The sequence below is a fragment of the Monodelphis domestica genome, chromosome 4 (assembly GCF_027887165.1).
Source record: "Monodelphis domestica isolate mMonDom1 chromosome 4, mMonDom1.pri, whole genome shotgun sequence".
Taxonomy (NCBI): domain Eukaryota; kingdom Metazoa; phylum Chordata; class Mammalia; order Didelphimorphia; family Didelphidae; genus Monodelphis; species Monodelphis domestica.
In genome coordinates, this window is record NC_077230.1 from 73,412,942 (window position 1) to 73,434,505 (window position 21,564).

The following is a 21,564-nucleotide window of genomic DNA, read 5'->3' on the forward strand; positions in this document are numbered from 1 at the left end:
GTAGACACTATGAAGGTAGAAAATATTTCTTTTGCCTTTAAATCTCTAGGGCTGAGAAAATTGCCTGCTACATAATTATTACTTAATGGAGCCATTAAATCAAAAGTAGAGATTGAAAATTGAATTTTTTTAATATTACTTTTTACTTTCTCAGATGAAGCTTCTCCCTAACACTGAACCTAAAGAAAAAAGAAATCCTTTTTTCTTAAGAATCTTAGCTCAATTTAAGCTAATTTCTGGAACTACGTATTCTTTATGCTTGAGCCACCCCCTGACATACAGTTAATGGTCAATAAATTCTATTAACAGGCAAGAAAATTATATTGCTTACCTGCCAAAATAGTTTTTGAAGCATATAAAAATCTATGTCAAATGAAACTGAAAATATAATTATTGGAGTAAACAAATTAATAAATATGACAGGATCCATCCATTGTAACATCTCTGCATATTGTTTCACCTGGGAATATGAAGGGAAGTACAGCATTTCTACACCACAAACAAACACCAGCTTCATATATTATTGCTATTTATGTAACATCTATATAGAAATGAAGACTGATCATAAAACTGGTATAAAATAAATGCAAAGAGTACACTTAGTTGACCAATGTCAATTTTAACAACTAAACCATTTTCAAAGTTTAATCTGTTGTGGAAAATCTCATAGGCACATCAAGTTACTTTTTCCCTTTTAGCTAGTTCACCGGGGCCAATGCCCTTTTCTCTACTCATCTGGTTGAACACTCTAAGGTCAGTCACTTCTCATCTTTTACTTGGACTATAGTAATGACCTCTTAATTTGTCTCCCTGCTCCAAGTCCGTCCCCTCTCCAAACCTATCCTCCACAAAGCTACCTAGCTGATATGGGGATTACCATTCACCACCTCAAGAACTTCCATTGGCTTTTTATTATTTCCAGGTTAAAATATAAAGGCTTCTGCTTTGTCACATGAGGCAGAGTGATCTGGCCCATCTTGCCTTTCCAGGTTCACTGAATATTATTCCCTTTTATGAACTCTATTTCAAAGTGACCTACTTGTGCTCCCCAGACACAATATTCGATACCATCTCCACATCTTTATATAGGATCTCCTCAGTGCCTAGAATATATTCTTTCCTCTCCTCTACCTCTTAGAATTCCTAGTACTTTCAAGGCTCAGCTCAAAAATCTACTTCAGAGTCAATACAATATCTGTTCTGATGTCTCCTTCCATTCTTTCTTATCCCACCCTTCACAGCTGCTGGCATTCTCCCTGAAATTCATTTGTATATATCTTCTACAAGTTATGCTGGGCAGAGTTACCCAATATGGCTAGGTCATAGTGGAGAGTTCAGAGGGAAGATGATTCACTGGAAAAGGAAATGGCAATTCACTCTGGTATCTTTGCCAAAAAAAACCCTTGGATAGCATTAAAATGATAAAAAAAAAATGACATTGGAATATGAACCCTTCAGGCTTGAAGGTGTCCAGGAAGTTACTGGGGAAGAGCAGAGGATAACTACAAGTAGCTCTAGAAAGAATGAAATGGCAGATCCAAAGGTGAAAAGAAGCTCAGCTATGCATATGTCTGTTGACAAAAGGAAAATGTTATGAAGAGAAAATCAATATTGTATAGAAATCTTGAATCTAAGGTCTGTTAACCAATGTAAACTTGGTCAAATGTAAGATGGAGAGTTAAAACATCAATATCTTGAGTATCAGTGAACTTAAATGGAGAGGAATGGACAAATTTAATTCAAATGCCCATTACATATACCGCTAAGGTAAGAATGCCTTGGATGAAATGGATTAGTCCTCAGAGTCAATAAAAGGGTAAGAAAACCAGTGTATCACAAAAATGATAGAATGGTATCCTTTTTAATCCAAAGCAAACCACTCAATGTCACAGTAATAAATGTCTTTGCTCTAACTTCTGATGCCAAAGAAACCAAAGTCACTCAATTCTAAGATGTCTTACAATATCAAGTAATAGCAAAAAAGATGTCACATTCAGCACAACGGGATCAGAATGTTAAAGCAGGAAATCAAAAGGTAATTGGAATAACAGGCAAGTTTGGCCCTGGAATACAAAACAAAGAAAGGAAAAAACACTAATAGAATGTTGTCAAGATAACCTTCTAGTCACAGCAGTCTTTCAACAACCCAAAAGATGACCCCACACATGGACATCAACATTTGCTCTATAACAAATTCAGATTGATTATTTATTTTGCAACCAAAGGTAGAGAAGCTCTAAGTCAGTTAAAACAGTACCTGGAGCTGACTGTGGCTCAGATCACGAGACTCTTATTGCAAAATATAGACAAATTGAAGAAAGTAGGGGAAAAGATTTAAAACCTAAATAACATTTCTTATGACTATAAATTAGAGATGATGAATAGATTTGAGCAATTAGATCTGGTAAATAGAGTGCCTAAAGAACTATGGATAGAGAATCACAGTATCATACAGGAAGCAGTAACAACCACCACAGAAAAACATACCAAAGAAAAAGAGCAAGAAGACATAATGACTACCTTATGAGTCTTTACAAATAACTAAGAAGAAGAAAAAAACAAAAGGCAATGGAGAAAGTGAAAGATACCTAACTGAATGCAGAATTCCAGAGAAAAGCAAGAGAGATAAAGTTTTCTTAAATGACCAATACAAAGAAAGAAGAGATCAATAAAACTGAAAAGACAAAAGATCTCTTCAAGAAAATTAGAGATATCAAAGTAACATTTCATGGGAAAATGGACATAGTAAAACGCACACAAAAAAAAAAATAGTAGGCTTAACAGAAATAAAAAGAGATTAAGAAGAGGAGGCAAAGAAACCTAGAGGCGGTGTCAAGATGGCTAAAGGAGCATAGACCTGGCAGCCTGGCCAGAGCTTTGGAGATCCTCCATATTTTCTCCAGCCGTCCAGGAAGTTTAGAACTCATAGCAAACCCAGACCAACCAAGCTGAACTTAATCCCATCAAAAGTCTCCAGAACTCAGGGAAGCCCAGGCTCCACACCCATCCTCATTGACTGCTGGACTTTAAGCCAATCAAAAGTCTCCAGAGGACAGGGAAGCTCAAACCCCCAACAACCCTCCCCCAGAGACTACACCAAGAGATCTTCTGTTAAAGCTCCAAGAGGGGAGACTGAAAGAAGCCGCCAAAAAAACAAAAAAAAAAATGAGAGGAACAAGAGCACAGACAAATGCAGGGAGTAAAGAAGGGGTAAATTTGAGCAAACAACAGAAAAAGCAGAAAGAAACAACAATAGAAAGCTTCTACTCAGCAAATGGAACAGAGGGGGAGATATAAGCAAACAATAAACCAGAAATCCCAGCAAATTGGATACAGGCTGTGGAAGAACTCAAAACACAACTAAGAGAGGCTGAAGACAATTGGGAAAAGAACTTAAAAATTAAGATAAGTGATCTGGAAACAGAGGTACTTGAACTAAAAAGAGAAAATAGTGTCTTGAATGCCAAAATAAGCCAGCTGGAAAATGAGGCAAAGGAGATGAAAGATGAGGCAAAGGAGATGAAAGGCGAGGTAAAGAGGATGAAAGGCAATCTTCAAAGAAAATCAGACCAGAAGGAAAAGGATGACCAAAAAGCCAGAGACGAAATCCAATCTTTAAGAACCAGAATACAACAACTGGAATTAAGTGACCTCACAAGGCAGCAGGACACTATAAAACAAAATGAAACAAATGAAAATATTGAGGAAAATGTGAAGCATCTCATTCACAAAACAGATTATTTAGAAAATTGTTCATGAAGAGACAACTTAAGAATAATTGGACTACCAGAAGACCACGACAAAAGAAAAAGTCTGGACAGAACTTCCAAAAAACTTTTTTACTGAATTAGAGAAAACCATAACAAAGTTCATGTGGAAGAATAAAGCATCAAGGATATCCAGGGAAAAAAAAATACAAAGGAAGGTGGCGTTGTAGTCCCAGATCTCAAACTATATTACAAAGCAGTAGTCTTCAAAACAATTTGGTACTGGCTAAGAGACAGAAAGGAGGATCAGTGGAATAGACTTGGGGTAAATGATTCAGTAAGACAGTCTTTGACAAACCTAAAGACCCCAGCTTTTGGGACAAAAATCCACTATTTGATAAAAACTACTGGGAAAATTGGAAGACAGTGTGGGAGAGATTAGGTTTGGATCAACACCTCACACCCTACACCAAGATAAACTCAGAATGGGCGAATGACTTGAATATAAAGAAGGAAACTATAAGTAAATTAGGTGAACACAGAATAGTATACATGTCAGAACTTTGGGAATGGAAAGATTTTAAAACCAAGCAAGACTTAGAAAGAGTCACAAAATGCAAAATAAATAATTTTGACTACATCAAATTAAAAAGTTTTCCTACAAACAAATCCAATGTAACTAAAATTAGAAGGAAAGTAACAAATTAGGAAACAATCTTCATAACAAAAACCTCTGACAAAGATCTAATTACTCAAATCGATAAAGAGCTAAACCAGTTGTACAAAAAATCAAGCCATTCTCCAATTGAAAAATGGGCAAGGGACACGAATAGGCAATTTTCAGTTAAAAAAATCAAGACTATTAATAAGCACATGAAAAAGTGTTCTAGATCTCTTATAATTAGAGAGATGCAAACCAAAACAACTTTGAGGTATCATCTCACACCTAGCAGATTGTTCAACATGACAGCAAAGGAAAGTAGTGAATGCTGGAGGGGATGTGGCAAAGTAGGGACATTAATGCATTACTGGTGGAGTTGTGAATTGATCCAACCATTCTAGAAGGCAATTTGGAATTATGCCCAGAAGGCACTAAAAGACTGTCTGCCCTTTGATCCAGCCATAGCACTGCTGGGTTTGTACCCCAAAGAGATAATAAGGAAAAAAGATTCGTACAAGAATATTCATAGCTGCGCTCTTTATGGTGGCCAAAAATTTGAAAATGAGGGGATGCCCATCAATTGGGGAATGGCTGAACAAATTGTGGTATATGTTGGTGATGGAATACTATTGTGCTAAAAGGAATAATAAAGTAGAGGAATTCCATGGAGACTGGAATAACCACTTTTAAGGTCTTCTTGGAAAAGATATTGAAGTGGCTTGCTATTACCTACTCCAACTCATTTTACAAATGAGGAAACTAATACAGATAGGGTTAAGTGACTTACCAAGGGTCACATAGCTAGGAAGTATCAGAAGACAAATTTGAACTTGGGTCTTCCTAACTCCAGGATCAGCAATAAACCACTGTCACCTAGCTGCCCTAAGAATATAAAAAGAACTATAGGGCAGAACATGCAGAGGAACTATACAAGAAAGATCATAACATCACCTATTTAAAACCCTAAAAGGTGGTCCTGTTAAAGTGCTACACTCAATATGACACTCAATGAGTCTGGAAAACTCAACTGTGGCCTTTGGATTAGAAAAGATCAATTTACATCTCAATGCTAAAGAAGGCCAGTGCCAAAGAATGTTCAAATTACCCAACAATTGTGTTCATTTCACAGACCAGCAAGATATATGCTTATATATGTCACATACCAGCTAAGAGTATTGCAAGCCAAATTTCAGCAATATTTGAACCAAGAATAACTGGAGGAACAGGCTGATTTTCACAGAGGCAGAGAAACAAGAGACCAAATTGCTAACATTCTCTGTATTATGGAGAAAGCAAGGAAAATACAGAAAAATGGATCACAAAAAATGTGGCAAGTCCTTAAAGAGATGGAGTAATATCGCAGATCTAACTTTTTCCCTTGGAACCTGTATGCAGGCCAAGAAGCAACAGTTAGGACCAAACATGGAGTAATCAGTTGGTTTAATTGGGAAAGGAGTATGACAAGACTGTTTATTGTCAACTTATTTATTTAACTTACATGAACAATATGTTGTGCAAAATGCCAGGCTGGATAAATCAAAAGCAAAGAGTAGGGTTGCCAAGGAAAATATCAACAATTTTAAATATGTAGATATCATTCTGATGGCAGAAAGTGAAGAAGAATTAAAAAGCTTCTTGATGAGGGTGAAAGAGGACAGTATAAAAGCTGACTAGAAGCTTAACCTTAAAAGAAAATTGTTAAAAATTAAGATTGTAGCAATGGATCCCATCACTTCCAGGCAAATAGAAAGATTAAATGGAAACAGTATTAGATTCTATATTCTTGGGCTCAAAGATCACTGCAGATGAAGGCTGTGGTTATAAATTTAAAAGTCATTTGTTTCTTGGAAGGAAAATTATGGGAAATCTGGAAAGCACACTAAAAAGCAGAAACATCGTCTTGCCAACAAAAGTCAAAGCTATGATTTTTTCCAGCGACTGAGACTACAAGGAAAGGTAAGTACCATAAAATTGATGCTTTTGAATTGTAGTGCTAGAGAAGACTTGGACAGCAAGGAGATAAAATTAGTCAATATTTTAATTAATTCAGACTATTCCTTGGAAGGATAGAGATTGACACTGAAGTTTAAAATAAGACAAGACTAACTGGAAAAGACCCTGATGTTGAGAAAGATTGAAGGCAAAACGAGGAGATGATAGAGAATGGGATGGATAGATAGTGTCATGGAATCAATGGGCATTAGCTTGGATAGACCTCAGGAGATAGTAGAGGATACAAGTGCCTGTCCTGCTATATGGTCCATGGGGTCAGGAAGAGACATAATTGAATGTCTGAACAACAAAACAACAAAAATGAATGAGCAAATGAATGTTGTTGAGAGGCAATTTATTGTCAGAGAAGGTCTTATGCCAAACTGATTGGCCATTGCCTCTCATGGGTTAGACCTCCCAAACTAATAAAGAATGATTTCAGCTACCTTGCAGCAAAGGACCTTCTCCTTACCTTCTCAAGTCAAAGTTTCTACCCTAAATAGTGAATGTAGGGTGCAATGAAATTCCCTAAATGAAGAGGTAATTAAATAGTATAGTGTATAGAGTATTGGACTTAGAGGCAAAAAGACTTGGGTTCAAATCCTAATTCATATGCTTAACTCTTGATGAGTCACAACATTAGCCTTAGTTTCCTCATCTGTAAAAATAATAGCCTTTATCTCAAAGAATTACTCTGAAATGCAAATGGGTTAATATATGTAAAGTGATTGTAAACCTTAAAGCATTATATGAATAATTATTTTTTTAATAGTCCCTGCCTTTAAACTGTTATTACTATGTGAATCAAGGTTCTGTTTGATATTCTTGCTTTGCAAATATTGATCTGTTTTATGTTTGGGTTCTGGCCCAATTGCTTGACTAGTTTCGTTGCCAAGACTCTTGTTTAGGAACTTGGAGTCTATGATCTATAATTTCCATAATGATCTCAAAGGGGACAAAAGAACTGAATGACATTTAAGATCCCTTCCTGCTCTTCAATATTATGGTCTTATGATGCTGGCTCAATAATGTATGACTCCTATTGCCTGCTTTGATATCTAGTATTTGTCTGCCTCAAACTGTCTTGGTTCCCAACCATGGAAAGAGGGGACAGCTACTAGAGTCATGGTTTCTCACCTAAAATCAAATTTCTGGTTTGCAAGTGGTAAATTGAAATGTGTAATTGTAGGATCATGGATTAAGAACTGGAAGGAAACTCAGAAACAATCTTCTTTAACTCCCTCAGTTTTACAAATGAAGAAATCTCCAAAGCTAAGTGAATTGTCCAATTCACACAGGTAGTAAGCATTACAGCCAGAATTTTAACCCCTGACCTTTTAAAGTGTTTTGTCTACTAATCATGAAAACAATTCATCGTGAAAATAGCTATTCTTGTGTTGGCTGTGATGAAAACTTCAACTGTAGAAAAGAAGGGGTACAAAATTTATCAAGTGAACAGGACCTGTGTCCCTTTATAATGTCATTAAAACTTTCCATGGTTAGGCTTACATGGTAAAGCAAAGTTTTGGATAATACCCCCTCCATATTTCTGATTCATGATAATAAAAGTTTACTGTATTATCCCATGATCTTGCCTCAAGTAATGTCTCTTGAACTATTGATTCTGGACTTAACTCCTATCCCTTGACCCTGACAAGTTTTGTCACCAGGGCTGAGAAACTAGAATCATAGAATTTGAAACTGACAGAGACTTTAGATGTCATCTAGACCAACCACATTACTTTATAGATGAGGAAACCGGAGACCCTGTGACAATGAGGGATTTCTCCAAGATCACAGTTGTAAATAAAAGAGCTAAGATTTGAAACAGAATCTAAGAACTGGAAAAGACTTCAGAAATAATGCAATCCAAAGTCTCCCTGCCTGGATAAGATAATGTCCTACACATTTTCTCTTTTTTTCTACAACCAAGGCAAAAGAGCAGTTAAAGGCTATGCAATTGGGGTTAAATGAGGTCATAGCTAGGAAGTATCTAAGGCTAGATTGAATTCAGGTCTCCTTGACTCTAGGTCTGACTCTCTATTCACTGAGCAACGTAGTTGCCCCTATCAATAACTTTCTATAATTGTACATACATTCAAGTGTACAGGAACCCCCTTTTCCATGTCTTATCATCTCCTGTCACTACCAATCACTGCACTCAAATTCTGACATATTAAAATGAAAACTGTGTCAAGAAGACATTTATCACACATAAGTCTCGGGAGCTCCTTCAACCCAGTTTACATTTCTGTTGCCTTTTGCTTTAATATAATTTTATGATACAAACCTGATAAGATGCAAAGCTTAGGATTTCAAAAGAACATCCTATGAAAAACAGGATTAGTGGGAGAGGAAAGTGTGAATCTTTCATTTTGACCTTCAAAAGCGCTGCAAACAAAAATATTTGTTGTTATTAAAAGACAAGAATTTGTTCAACGTTGAGATGGCACATTTGGCTAGGATTAACAGCGATACATTTATATCCATATGTTTAATTTCCTGTATTAAGTTCCTTGCATGGACCTTATGAGGATCTTGAAATTTAAAGAGTTTTTCCTCAAACATGGACTCCTTTCTCAAACTCTTGGCAAAAAAAAAAAAAATCCCAATAGCACTGGCTATTGAACAAGCCCTGATGTAGGGGTTTTTTGTTTTGTTTTGTTTTTTCTTTTAAAAAAAACTCTTACATTTCATCCTAGAATCAATACCTAGTATCAGTTCCAATGATGTAGCAGTCCAACCCTAGCTATGGGCAAGGGGAACAGTTGGTATGTGCAGATTGCCTTAAAAGAGCATGCTCAGTATTGCTCATGGCTGGGAAGGCCTCTGACCCTTGACCCCAGCTTCCCCCAGGTTAGGCAGGAAAACAAGTTTTATCAGTATGTTCATTTGAGAGAACAAATACAGAAGAGTGATAAGGGCTAGGCAACTGGATTTGCCCAGGATCATGATAAGAAGTGTCTGAGGCCATATTTGAATCTAGGACCTCATGTTTCCAGGCCTGGCTCTCTATTCACCAAGCCACCTACCTGACCTCTAACAGAAGTTCTTCCACTAACAAGTGCTTGGTAGTTTTCAGAATCAAAGGTTCCACACCTATGATGCTTAGCTCTAACTGGGAGAATTCCCTCTATTTTATCTAGTCTTGAATTCACCAAAACACTTGCCAGCTGTCTCCATGAATACATCAATCAAATGCCCTATATCTCTAATCACCATTCACTGACTTTCATTAAAACTTCTTTTCCATGGTCACCATTTTCCTATATGACTTCCTCTATTCAAATGGCAGCTCTTCCAGGGAAAAGGCTGTTTTGCTTATTTCTCTTAGTATCCCCAGTATATTGCTCATAGTAAGCACTTAAAACAATGTCTTTTCATTCTTTTTTCTTTATAAACGTTACTTTCCCATCCCTGAAATCCTAGAGGTAGAAGCATCTAGGAAGCTCAATGGATAGGTTCAAATGTGGTTTCAGACAGACAGACATTCCTAGCTGTGTGACCTTGTGCAAATCATTTAACCCTAATTGCTTTGCTTTTGTCTTTCTTCTGCCTTGAAACTAACACTTAGCATCAATTCTAACACAAAATGTATGGGTTTTGGGGGGGGAGGAGGGAAGAAAGGAAGGAAGGAAGGAAGGAAGGAAGGAAGGAAGGAAGGAAGGAAGGAAGGAAGGAAGGAAGGAAGGAAGGAAGGAAGGAAGGAAGGGAGGGAGGGAGGGAGGGAGGGAGGAAGGAAGGAAGGGAGGAAGGAAGGAAGGAAGGAAGGAAGGAAGGAAGGAAGGAAGGAAGGAAGGAAGGAAGGAAGGAAGGAAGGAAGGAAGGAAGGAAGGAAGGAAAGGAGAGAGGGAGGGAAGGAGGAATCCTATAGGCAGTAGTTGATAAAGGGATTAAACATCTTAAATTCTGCCTCCTGGTAGATGCCAAAGTAAATATTGAAGAGAAAGCCCATTAGAAATCTCAAGGGGTTACTGGGATATGGAAAGTTCATAGTACTCATTTTATTCAATGCTTATATGATGATTTTCTCCTTTTCTTTATATTAAAGTATGATAAACAGAATCCTAATTAATTTGTTTCTTTATACCACCATATAATTTATATACTCATCAACTTAGCACTTTCTTACATCATTTAATTAAAAGACCATGATAAAGAGTTAGCATTTTTAATCAAAGAAAAGAGCAAGAAGAAATCAGAAAAGTTACCTAGATTAAAACAGAATAATTATTATTATAACTAACATTTATGTAGCACATTTAATATGTGCCAGGAATTGTGTTCCGTGCTTTACAATTATTATACCATTTGATTTTCACAACAATCATGGGAGATAGGTGCTATTATTATCTGCATTTTATAGATAAGGACACTGGGATAAACAGAGATTAAATGACTTGATCAGGGTCATATAGATAGTAAATGTCTAAGGCTGAATTTAAACTCAAGTTTTCCTAACTCCAGGTATGACCTCAGCTCAAACCAGGAGAGAGAATCATTTCATCAAAGATTAATTGGCTGTCAGCAGTATCTAGAGATGTAACAGCTAAAAGTATAAGGATTTGATTGGGACCAGCTTCTTTTACAAGTCTCCATTAGGACTACAATCCTTCATTCAGAAATCTACACCTTTCTTCTCTCAAGTTTCCTTTAATAACTAAAAAATAGGGGGCAGCTGGGTGGCTCAGTGGATTGAGAGCCACATCTAGTGAAGTGAGGTCTTAGGTTCAAATATGGCCTCAGACACTTCCCAGCTGTGTCATCCTGGGCAAGTCACTTGACCCCCATTGCCTAGCCCTTACCATTCTTCTGCCTTGGAACCAATACACAGTATTGACTCTAAGATGGAAGGTAAGGGTTAAAAAAAAAAAGAACTAAAAAATAAACAAGAAATAAGTTAAACAAGTTAATTAAACCTTAGATATGATAAATAAGATAGTTAGCAGGAGAATCCACACACACCTGCATGAAGTTAGTAGTTGATCTAAGTCTGAGCATACACATAATCCAAACAAAGTTTCTAGTGGGACAACAGTGGTTTATAGAATATAAATAGTCAGCAAAAGTCTTATTTTAACATTAATCATACTGTATAATTGTCATATAATTCTAGATTTAGAATTTTTTTTTCTTGTTTGAGAGTAAACTTGCTACCTCCCAAATGAAGAAAGTAAACTGTTTGGAGAAGGTGCCATGGAGATGCCTGCAGAAACCACAAACTGCACAGAAAGATCCACCTGTGTGGGATTGAAAGCATTTATTTTAAATGCACCTCTTATGCCAAAGGGGATGTCAATGCATCTAGAAATCATTGGTTTTATTCTCTTTCTCTATTTGCCTTTTATCCTCAAATTATTAACTTCAAATAATTTCCCCTTAGAAAGTGTAATATTGTATGTACCTCTAGTTATAGATCTTTAGAAATATAAGTTGGTTATGTATACTGATTACATAGGGAAACTAGGAATGTAAATCTGAGAGATGTGAATCACGGGAGGTGGGGGGGCATTGAGTAATTAATTTCTGTACCCTAGAACTCCAATTCCCAGCATCCTATGTTCCTTCTCACATTATATGCTGACATAGGGAGGATATAAATTTAATGTAGCCCCACTGCCTCTTTCTCTGTCATCTTTTGATCAGGGTTGGTGGAGGTGGTATGAGGTGAGTGGCAGGAGAATCTAATCACATTAATTTTGTTAGATAATTAGGGTTTTATTTCTTTTACTTCTATTTCCTTTTTATCCTTTCTACTTGAAGTGATTGTTAATAAACCTTATAAAATATAATTCTTGTAGTATTGGACATTAATTTAAATTTTATTATATTATGAAAATGATCCCACATCCCAGAGGGATTGTGTCAGCGAAACAAAAGTTCCAAAAAGTATGAACAAGCTGTAAAGATATGTTTTGGAAAGAATGTGGTCTTGACAACAGATTGTGTCTGCTCCCTTGAGGACTAATCTAGAAAAATGTAGTTCTGGTACTATATGTTAACTGAGGACCAGATGGGCTAAAGTGTTCGAATTAAATGCTAAAAGGACCATAGAAAGACATACCTAATATTACACTGCTAGAGCAGCTGTGATTTTTTTTTTTAGAAAACAAGATACAATTATACATGATATGTTGTAAAGCAATTCATGCTCATTGACTTAGAGATCCCATTACTAGGAAGAGCCTCCAAGGGCATTATTGGGATGTTAAAAAGCTGTGTCTATATGAAAATATTCATGGAAGTTTTATTTCTTATGACAAAATAATTGAAAATTCAAATGCAATGAATGGGAGAAATGGCTGAATAGATTGTGATATTTGAGTGTAATGGATTGTACTATATTATTGAAATAACAGATACTGGAAATAAAAAGAAAATAAAGGAAATATGTAAAAAGATAGAAAGAGAATAAGAATACAAATCATGATTACATTTTTAAGAATAACAGCCACAAAATGAAGAGGAAAAAGTATCCAAGTAAGTAACCAGAGAGAACTAAAAAGCAGGGAATGTTTCTATTAACATACATATATATATATGTATATATATATATATATATATAATTTTCATATTTTTAAACAAATTGTAAATTTTATAGAGTTTATGGTCTTGTGCATAATCTTTTTTTTTGCTCTTTTTTTTAAACATTATTTTATTTGGTCATTTTCATACATTATTCATTGGGAACAGAGATCATTTTCTTCTCCTCCCCCTCCACCTCCAGCCACCCCTCCCCTAGCCAACAGGCAATTCCTCTGCGTATCACATGTGTCCTTGCTCCAAACCCATTTCCTTGTTGTTGGTATTTGCATTAGGGCACTCATTTAGCATCTCTCCTCAATCATATCCCTGGCACCCCTGTAGTCAAACAGTTGCTTTTCCTCCATGTTTTTACTCCCTCAGTTTGTCCCCTGCTTGAGGATAGTTTGTTTGTTTTTTTTGCATGGATCCCTGCAGATTGTCCAGGGACATTGTATTGCCATTAATGGAGAAGTCCATTACGTTCGATTATACCACAGTGTGTTTGTCTCTGTGTACAATGTTCTCCTGGTTCTGCTTCTCTCGCTCTGCATCACTTCCTGGAGGTTGTTCCAGTCTCCATGGAATTCCTCCACTTTATTATTCCTTTTAGCACAATAGTATTCCATCACCAACATATACCACAATTTGTTCAGCCATTCTCCAATTGAAGGGCATCCCCTCATTTTCCAATTTTGGCCACCCCAAAGAGCCCAGCTATGAATATTCTTATACAAGTCTTTTTCCTTATTATCTCTTTGGGGTACAAACCCAGCAGTGCTATGGCTGGATCAAAGGGCAGACAGTCTTTTATCACCCTTTGGGCATAGTTCCAAATTGCCCTCCAGAATGGTTGAATCAATTCACAACTCCACCAGCAATGAATGAGTGTCCCTACTTTGTCACATCCCCTCCAGCATTCATTACTTTGCTATCATGTTAGCCAATCTGCTAGATGTGAGGTGATACCTCAGAGTTGTTTTGATTTGCATCTCTCTGATTATAAGAGATTTAGAACATTTTTTCATGTGCTTATTAATAGTTTTGATTTCTTTAATTAAAAACTGCCTATTCATGTTCCTTGCCCCTTTTTCAATTGGAGAATGGCTTGATTTTTTGTACAACTGGTTTAGCTCTTTATAAATTTGAGTAATTAGACCTTTGTCAGAGGTTTTTTTAATGAAGATTGTTTCCCAATTTATTGCCTCCTTTCCAATTTTAATTACATTGGTTTTGTTTGTACAGAACTTTGTAATTTGATGTAGTCGAAATTATTTATTTTACATTTTGTGACTCTTTCTAAGTCTTGCTTGGTTTTAAAATCTTTCCCTTCCCAAAGGTCTGACAATTATACTATTCTGTGTTCACCTAATTTACTTATAGTTTCCTTCTTTATATTCAATTCATTCACCCATTCTGAGTTTATCTTGGTGTAGGGTGTGAGGTGTTGATCCAAACCTAATCTCTCCCACACTGTCTTCCAATTTTCCCAGCAGTTTTTATCAAATACTGGATTTTTGTCCCAAAAGCTAGGGTCTTTGGGTTTTGTCATAGACTGTCTTACTGAGGTCATTTACCCCAAGTCTATTCCACTGATCCTCCTTTCTGTCTCTTAGCCAGTGTCAAATTGTTTTGATGACCACTGCTTTGTAATATAGTTTGAGATCTGGGACTGCAAGGCCACCTTCCTTTGGATTTTTTTTCATTATTTCCCTGGATATCCTTGATGCTTTATTCTTCCACATGAACTTTGTTATGGTTTTCTCTAATTCAGTAAAAAAAGTTTTTTGGACGTTCCATGGGTATGGTGCTAAATAGATAGATAAGTTTGGGTAGGATGATCATTTTTATTATGTTAGCTCATCCCACCCATGAGCAATCAATGTTTTTCCAATTGTTTAGATCTAGTTTTAATTGTGTGGAGAGTGTTTTATAGTTGTGTTCATATAGTTCCTGTGTTTGTCTCGGCAGATAGATTCCTAAGTATTTTATATTGTCTAGGGTGACTTTAAATGGAATTTCTCTTTCTAATTCTTGCTGCTGAAAAGGGTTGGAGATATATAGAAATGCTGATGACTTATGTGGGTTTATTTTGTATCCTGCAACTTTGCTAAAGTTGTTGATTATTTCAATTAGCTTTTTGGTTGATTCTCTAGGATTCTTTAATTAAATCATCATATCAGCTGCAAAGAGTGACAGCTTGGTCTCCTCATTGCCAATTTTAATACCTTCAATTTTTTTTTCTTCTCTAATTGCTACTGCTATTTTTCTAGTAGAATATTTATTAGTAAAGGTGATAATGGGCATCCTTGTTTTATTCCTGATCTTATTGGGAAGGCTTCTAGTTTATCCCCATTGCAGATGATGTTGGCTGATGGTTTTAGATATATACTGTTTATTATTTTTAGGAAAGGCCCTTCTATTCCTATACTTTCTAGTGTTTTCAATAGGAATGAGTGTTGTTATTTTGTCAAAGGCTTTTTCTGCATCTATTGAGATAATCAAGTGATTTTTGTCGGTTTGCTTGTTGATATGGTCACTTATGTGAATGTTTTGCCTAATATTGAACCATCGTTGCATTACTGGTATGAACCCTACCTGATCATAGTGGATAACCCTTGTGATGTCTTGCTGGAGTCTTTTTGCTAGTATTCTATTTAAGATTTTTGCATCTATATTCATTAGGGAGATTGGTCTATAGTTTTCTTTCTCTGTCTTTAATCTGCCTGGCTTTGGGATCAGTACCATGTTTGTGTCATAAAAAGAATTTGATAGAACCCTTTCTTGGCTTATTCTGTCAAATAGTTTATATAATATTGGGATTAGTTGTTCTTTGAATGTTTGATAGAATTAATTTGTGAATCCATCTGGAGCTGAGGATTTTCTCTTAGGGAGTTCTTTGATGGCTTGTTCAATTTCTTTTTCTGATATGGGATTGTTTAGGTAATTTATTTCTTCCTTATTTAGTCTAGGCAATTTATATTTTTTTGTAATTATTCATCCATATAACCTAGATTGCCATATTTGTTGCCATATAATTGGGCATAATAGTTTTTAATGATAGCCTTAATTTCCTCTTCATTAGAGGTGGGGTCTCCCTTTTCATCTTGGATACTGTCGATTTGGTTTTTTCTTTCCTATTTTTAATTTGACTAGTACTTTGTCTATTTTATTTGTTTTTTCAAAGTACCAGCTTCTAGTCTTATTTATTAAATCAATAGTTCTTTGACTTTCAGTTTTATTGATTTCTCCTTTGATTTTTAGGATCACTAATTTAGTCTTCATCTGAGGGTTTTTAATTTGTTCACTTTCTAGTTTTTAAATTTACATGCCCAATGCAATGACCTCTGGCCTTATTAATTTGTTAATATATGAACTCAAGAATATAAATTTCTCCCTGAATAATGCTTTGGCTGCATCCCATAGGATTTGAAAGGATGTCTCACCATTGTCATTTTCTTCAATGAAGTCATTAATTGTTTCTATGATTTGTTCTTTAACTAGCAGGTTTGGGAGAATCATATTGTTTAATTTCCAATTAATTTTTGATTTATCTCTCCATGTACCCTTACTAATTATTATTTTCATTGCTTTTTGTCTGAGAAGGTTGCATCTATTATTTCTGCCCTTTTGTACTTGTTTGCAATTTTTTGTGCCCTAATACATAGTCAATTTTTGTGAATGTACCATGTGCTGATGAAAAGGTGTATTCCTTTTTGTCCCTATTTATTTTTCTCCACATGTCTACTAACTCTAATTTTTCTAAGATTTCATTTGCTTCTCTCATCTCTGTCTTATTTTTTAGTTTGATTTATCTAGTTCAGATAGAGGAAGGTTCAGATCTCCCACTAGTATAGTTTTTCTATCTATTTCATCCTTGAGCTCCTCTAGTTTCTCCTTTAGAAATTTGGATGCTCTGCCATTTAGTGCATACATATTGAGTACAGATATTTCCTCATTGTCTATACTGCCTTTTATCAGGATGTAGTTACCTTCCCTATCTTTTTAACTAGATTTATTTTTACTTTGTCTTTTTCAGATATCATGATTGTGACTCCTGCCTTCTTTTTATCATTTGATGCCCAATAGATTTGGTTCCATCCTCTTATGTGTATCTACCCTATGCGTATCTACCTTCCTCATGTGTGTTTCCTGAAAACTGCATATGGTAGGGTTTGGGATTCTAATCCACTCTGCTATTTGCTTGCGTTTTATGAGTGAGTTCATTCCATTCACATTCAGAGTCATGATTACTAGCTTTGTATTTCCCAGCATTTTGATTTCTACTCCTGGTCATGCCTTTTCTTCTTTCACTATTTCCTTCTACACCAGTGTTTGTTTATAATCAGTCCCCCTAGTTTCCACCCTTATTTTACTTCCCTTTCTACCCCCTTCCCTTCTTATTCCCCCCTTATTTTCCCCTGTAGTCTTTTTAAAATTCACCCCCACCCTCTTTCTCCCTTGTACTGCTTCCCTCCCCACCACTCCATTTTTTACCCTTCTACTCCCCTATAGGGCACAAATCTATTCTCCGCCCCAATGGATTGGATTGTTTTTCCCTCTTTGATTCAGTTTCAAAGTACGTAAGAGTTTAGTATTGCCTATCTCCAACCTCTTTACTCTTCCAGTGTATGGATGTTCTCCCCCCTCCCGCCATGAACTACTTTGTGACTTCAATTTACCCCCATTTGTTTCTTTTTCCATTTCTTTTAGTATTAGCCTCTTTTTTTTAGTTCTGGTTGTATATATATATATATATATATATATATATATATATATATACACATATATATAATATATATATACACATGTATATGTATTTATGCATATATATATATATATACCTATTTATGTCTTGTTATTTCATCCTATGCAGTTTTTCACTATTCCCTCAAGTATAATTCTTCTAGCTACCCAGGTGATAGCAATAATTTTTAAGAGTTACCAATGACATATTTTCTTATAGGGATACATATTTTAACTTATTGAGTGTCTTAAAATTTTTTGTTGTTGTTGTTGTTGTTGTTTTGTTTTTCTTTTTCCCCTCTTTTTTAATTACCTTTTGATGATTCTCTTGAGTTCTGTGCTTGGATATCAAATTTTCTGTTCAGGTCTGGTCTTTTCTTTATGAATGCTTGGAATATTTCTATTGTGTTGAATGACCATACTTTCCCTTTTAAAAATATAGTTAGTTTTGTTGGGTATTTTATTCTTGGTTGTAGACCTAGTTCCCTTGCTTTCTGGAATATCATATTCCATGCCTTTCGGTCCTTCAGTGTGGATTCAGCCTGATCCTGAGTTATCCTCACTGTGTTTCCGTGGTATATGAATAGCTTCTTCTTGGCAGCTTATAATATCTTTTCTTTGGTCTCATAGTTTTTGAGTTTGGCTATAACATTCCTGGATATTGTCAGTTGGGGATTAAATACAGGAGGTGATCTGTGGATTCTTTCAATCTCCACTTTCCCCTCTTGATCTAGGATATTGGGACAGTTTTCCTGCATGATTTCCTGTAGTATTATGTCCAGGCTTTTTCTTTTGTCATGGTCTTCTGGTAGTCCAATTATTCTTAAGTTGTCTCTTCTTGAACGATTTTCTAAATCATCTGTTTTATGAATGAGATGCTTCACATTTTCCTCAGTTTTTTCATTCTTTTCATTTTGTTTTATAGTGTCCTGCTGCCTTGTGAGGTCACTTAATTCCAGTTGTTGTATTTTGGTTCTTAAAGACTGGATTTCATCTCTGGCTTTTTGGTCATGCCTCTCCTTCTGGTCTGATTTTCTTTGGAGGTCATCTTTCATCCTCTTTACCTTGTCTTTCATCTCCTTTTTCTCATCTTTCATCTTCTTCACCTCATCTTTCATCTCCTTTGTCTCATTTTCCAGCTGGTTGATTTTGGCTTTCAAGACACTATTTTCTCTTTTTAGTTCAAGTGCCTCTGTTTCCAGATGACTTATATTAATTTTTAAGTTTTTTTTTCCCAATTGTCATCAGCCTCTCTTAATTGTGTTTTGAGTTCTTCCACAGCCTGTATCCAATTCACTGGGATTTTTGATTTATTGTTTGCTGATCTCTCCCCCTCTGTTCTATTTGCTGAGTAGAAGCTGTCTATTGTAATTTCTTTCTTCTTTTTCTGTTGTTTGCTCAAATTCATCTTTTCTTTACTCCCCGTATTTGTCTGTGCTCTTGCTCCTCTCAATTTTTTTTTGTTTGTTTTGGGGGCTTCTGTCAGTCTCCCCTCTTGGAGCTTTAACAGGAGATCTCCTGGTGTAGTCTCTGGTGGAGGTTTCTTGGTGTTTGAGCTTCCCTGTCCTCTGGAGACTTTTGATTGGATTAAAGTCCAGCAGTCACTGAGGATGGGTGTGGAGCCTGGGCTTCCCTCAGTTCTGGAGACTTTTTTTTAATAATTTTTTATTTGATCATTTCCAAGCAATATTCATTAGAGACATAGATCATTTTCTCCGCCCCCCCCCAGGCCGACGCGTGATTCCACTGGGTTTCACATGTGTTCTTGATTCAAACCCATTTCCATGTTGTTGGTATTTGCACGGGTGTTCATTTAGAGTCTCTCCTCAGTCATTTCCCCTCAGCCCCTGTAGTCAAGCAGTTGCTTTTCATCGGTGTTTTTACTCCCACAGTTTATCCTCTGCTTGTGGATAGTGTTTTTTAGATCCCTGCAAGTTGTTCTGGGACATTGTATTGACCCTAATGGAGAAGTCCATTACCTTCAATTGTACCACAGTGTATTAGTCTCTGTGTACAATGTTTTCCTGGTTCTGCTCCTTTAACTCTGCATCACTTCCTGGAGGTTGTTCCAGTCTCCATGGAATTCTTCCACTTTATTATTCCTTTTAGCACAATAATATTCTATCACCAACATATGCCACAATTTGTTTAGCCATTCCCCAATTGGAGGGCATCCCCTCATTTTCCAATTTTTGGCCACCACAAAGAGTGCAGCTATGAATATTCTTGTACCAGTATTTTTCCTTATTATCTTTTTGGGGTACAAACCCAGCAGTGCTATGGCTGGATCAAAGGGCAGACAGTCTTTTATTGCCCTTTGGTCATAGTACTAAATTGCCTTCCGAGTTCTGGAGACTTTTGATGGGATTAAGTTCAGCTTAGTTGGGCTGGGTGTTCTATGAGTCCAAAACTTCCTGGAAGGCTGGATCAAATATGGAGGATCTCCACAGCTCTGGCCAGGCTGCCAGGTCTATGCTCCCTCTCTAGCTCCTTCCTTGCCATCTGTGTTGGACACTCTGAATTTATCACATCCCTGGTTGCAATGTACACCCTCCAGACCAGCACCTTTGCCCGCCCAGAAGTTCCTACTGCCGCTGGAGTCTGGAAGTCTCAGTGCTCTGGGTGGGAGAGGGGATGGGTCCTAGGACCTTCCTTCTGTCTTCCCCTTAAACCTGAGTGTTCTCGGATTCCGGCTTTTTGGGGGACGTACCTTTTGAATTAAGTCCAGCAAGAGGGTTCCTTGGCTCTGACTTAAGTTTGTTTTTCAATCCTCTGGGAGCATTCAGTTTATGATTGGTAAGGAAGGGTATTCAGAGGTCTGAACTTCTGCTCCTTCTAGGCCGCCATCTTGACTCCGCTTCCCACATAATCTTTTTTTAAGCATTTGTTTAGTCAAATATTTCTTCTTCTTTATGGTGTTTAATAAAAAATAAAGACATGACTCCTTTGAGGTTCCAACTGGTATTATTTGTTTAACAAGTTAAGTAAGTCTTTTCTCCATTTGCAGGGCAATCATAGCTCAGTATTCTCTCAGCAAAGTTATTTCATCTTACATAGATAGAGTAGAACCCTCTGAAAACCCACCCTTGAGTTGCACAGAAGAGGAATGATTAATATGACATTCTGATTGCTTCCCATCAGTGAGATAATTCTCCTATATGGGAAAAAGAATTTTCTGAACTTCTTCACTTACCAGTAGCAGATTATGTAGATTCAAACCTTTCATTGCACTTAGAAAAAACTTTCAAAACACCTAACTAATTAATACTCCCTAGTTCTGTAGGATGTTCCTTTTACAGCATAGCAAACATAAAAGAAAATTGTATAAATTGTTAAGGAAGAAGAATTGTATACCTACCTCCAAGTATAGTCACAACACATAATCCCAATACAATTTTGGGGAGATCCTTTGAGTGGCTGAATAATATACCTCCAAAATTTATAGCCCAGGAGTGATTTACATTATAGGACAATGTGCTGGAGGAATTGCGGAAACTTTTTTTCATCTTGCCACCTCTGAGAATCTCACTGTGAAATCTTCTCCCTATATATCACAGAATAAGAGAAACATGAGATTTAACTTCATTACACCCTAAAAAGTATTTGTGTAATACTTTTCATAAATATCCTTTTATTTTATTTCCAATGAAGCTTCTTATCATGTTGGGTCAACCTGAAAGCTTTCTGCTTTCTTTCTTCTATCATCTGTTGGGTAGCATGACCAATAACACCAGTCTCTCAGGTACTTCAGGGGCTTCTAGTCAAGTCTTGTAAAAGTTGGTACAGGACTGAGATGTGACTAGGGCAGAGGGGTAGAAACCAGTATTTATCAATTGAATCTCTATAGAGGAAATTTGTGCTACATGTGTTTTTAAGCTTAATCTACCTTATTGGCATTTTCTCTATTACTTTAAGTTTAGACAATAAAATTCATCA

The 21,564-nt window shown here is 36.3% G+C and overlaps 1 protein-coding gene across 3 annotated transcripts in view; it reads right to left on the reverse strand.

Annotated features, from left to right (window-relative positions):
• The window catches only part of SLC9C1 (solute carrier family 9 member C1), a 98,990-nt gene that overhangs the window by 74,294 nt on the left and 3,132 nt on the right, over window positions 1-21,564 (reverse strand). For all 3 annotated transcript variants that reach the window (XM_056793456.1, XM_007493665.3, XM_007493663.3), the window contains 3 exons: window positions 20,987-21,172; window positions 8,651-8,751; window positions 332-460 (listed from right to left, as the gene is read on the reverse strand). In XM_056793456.1, coding sequence (XP_056649434.1) covers window positions 332-460; window positions 8,651-8,751; window positions 20,987-21,134 — 378 coding nt within the window. In that variant the 5' untranslated portion in view covers window positions 21,135-21,172. The remainder of the gene's footprint in view (window positions 1-331; window positions 461-8,650; window positions 8,752-20,986; window positions 21,173-21,564) is intronic.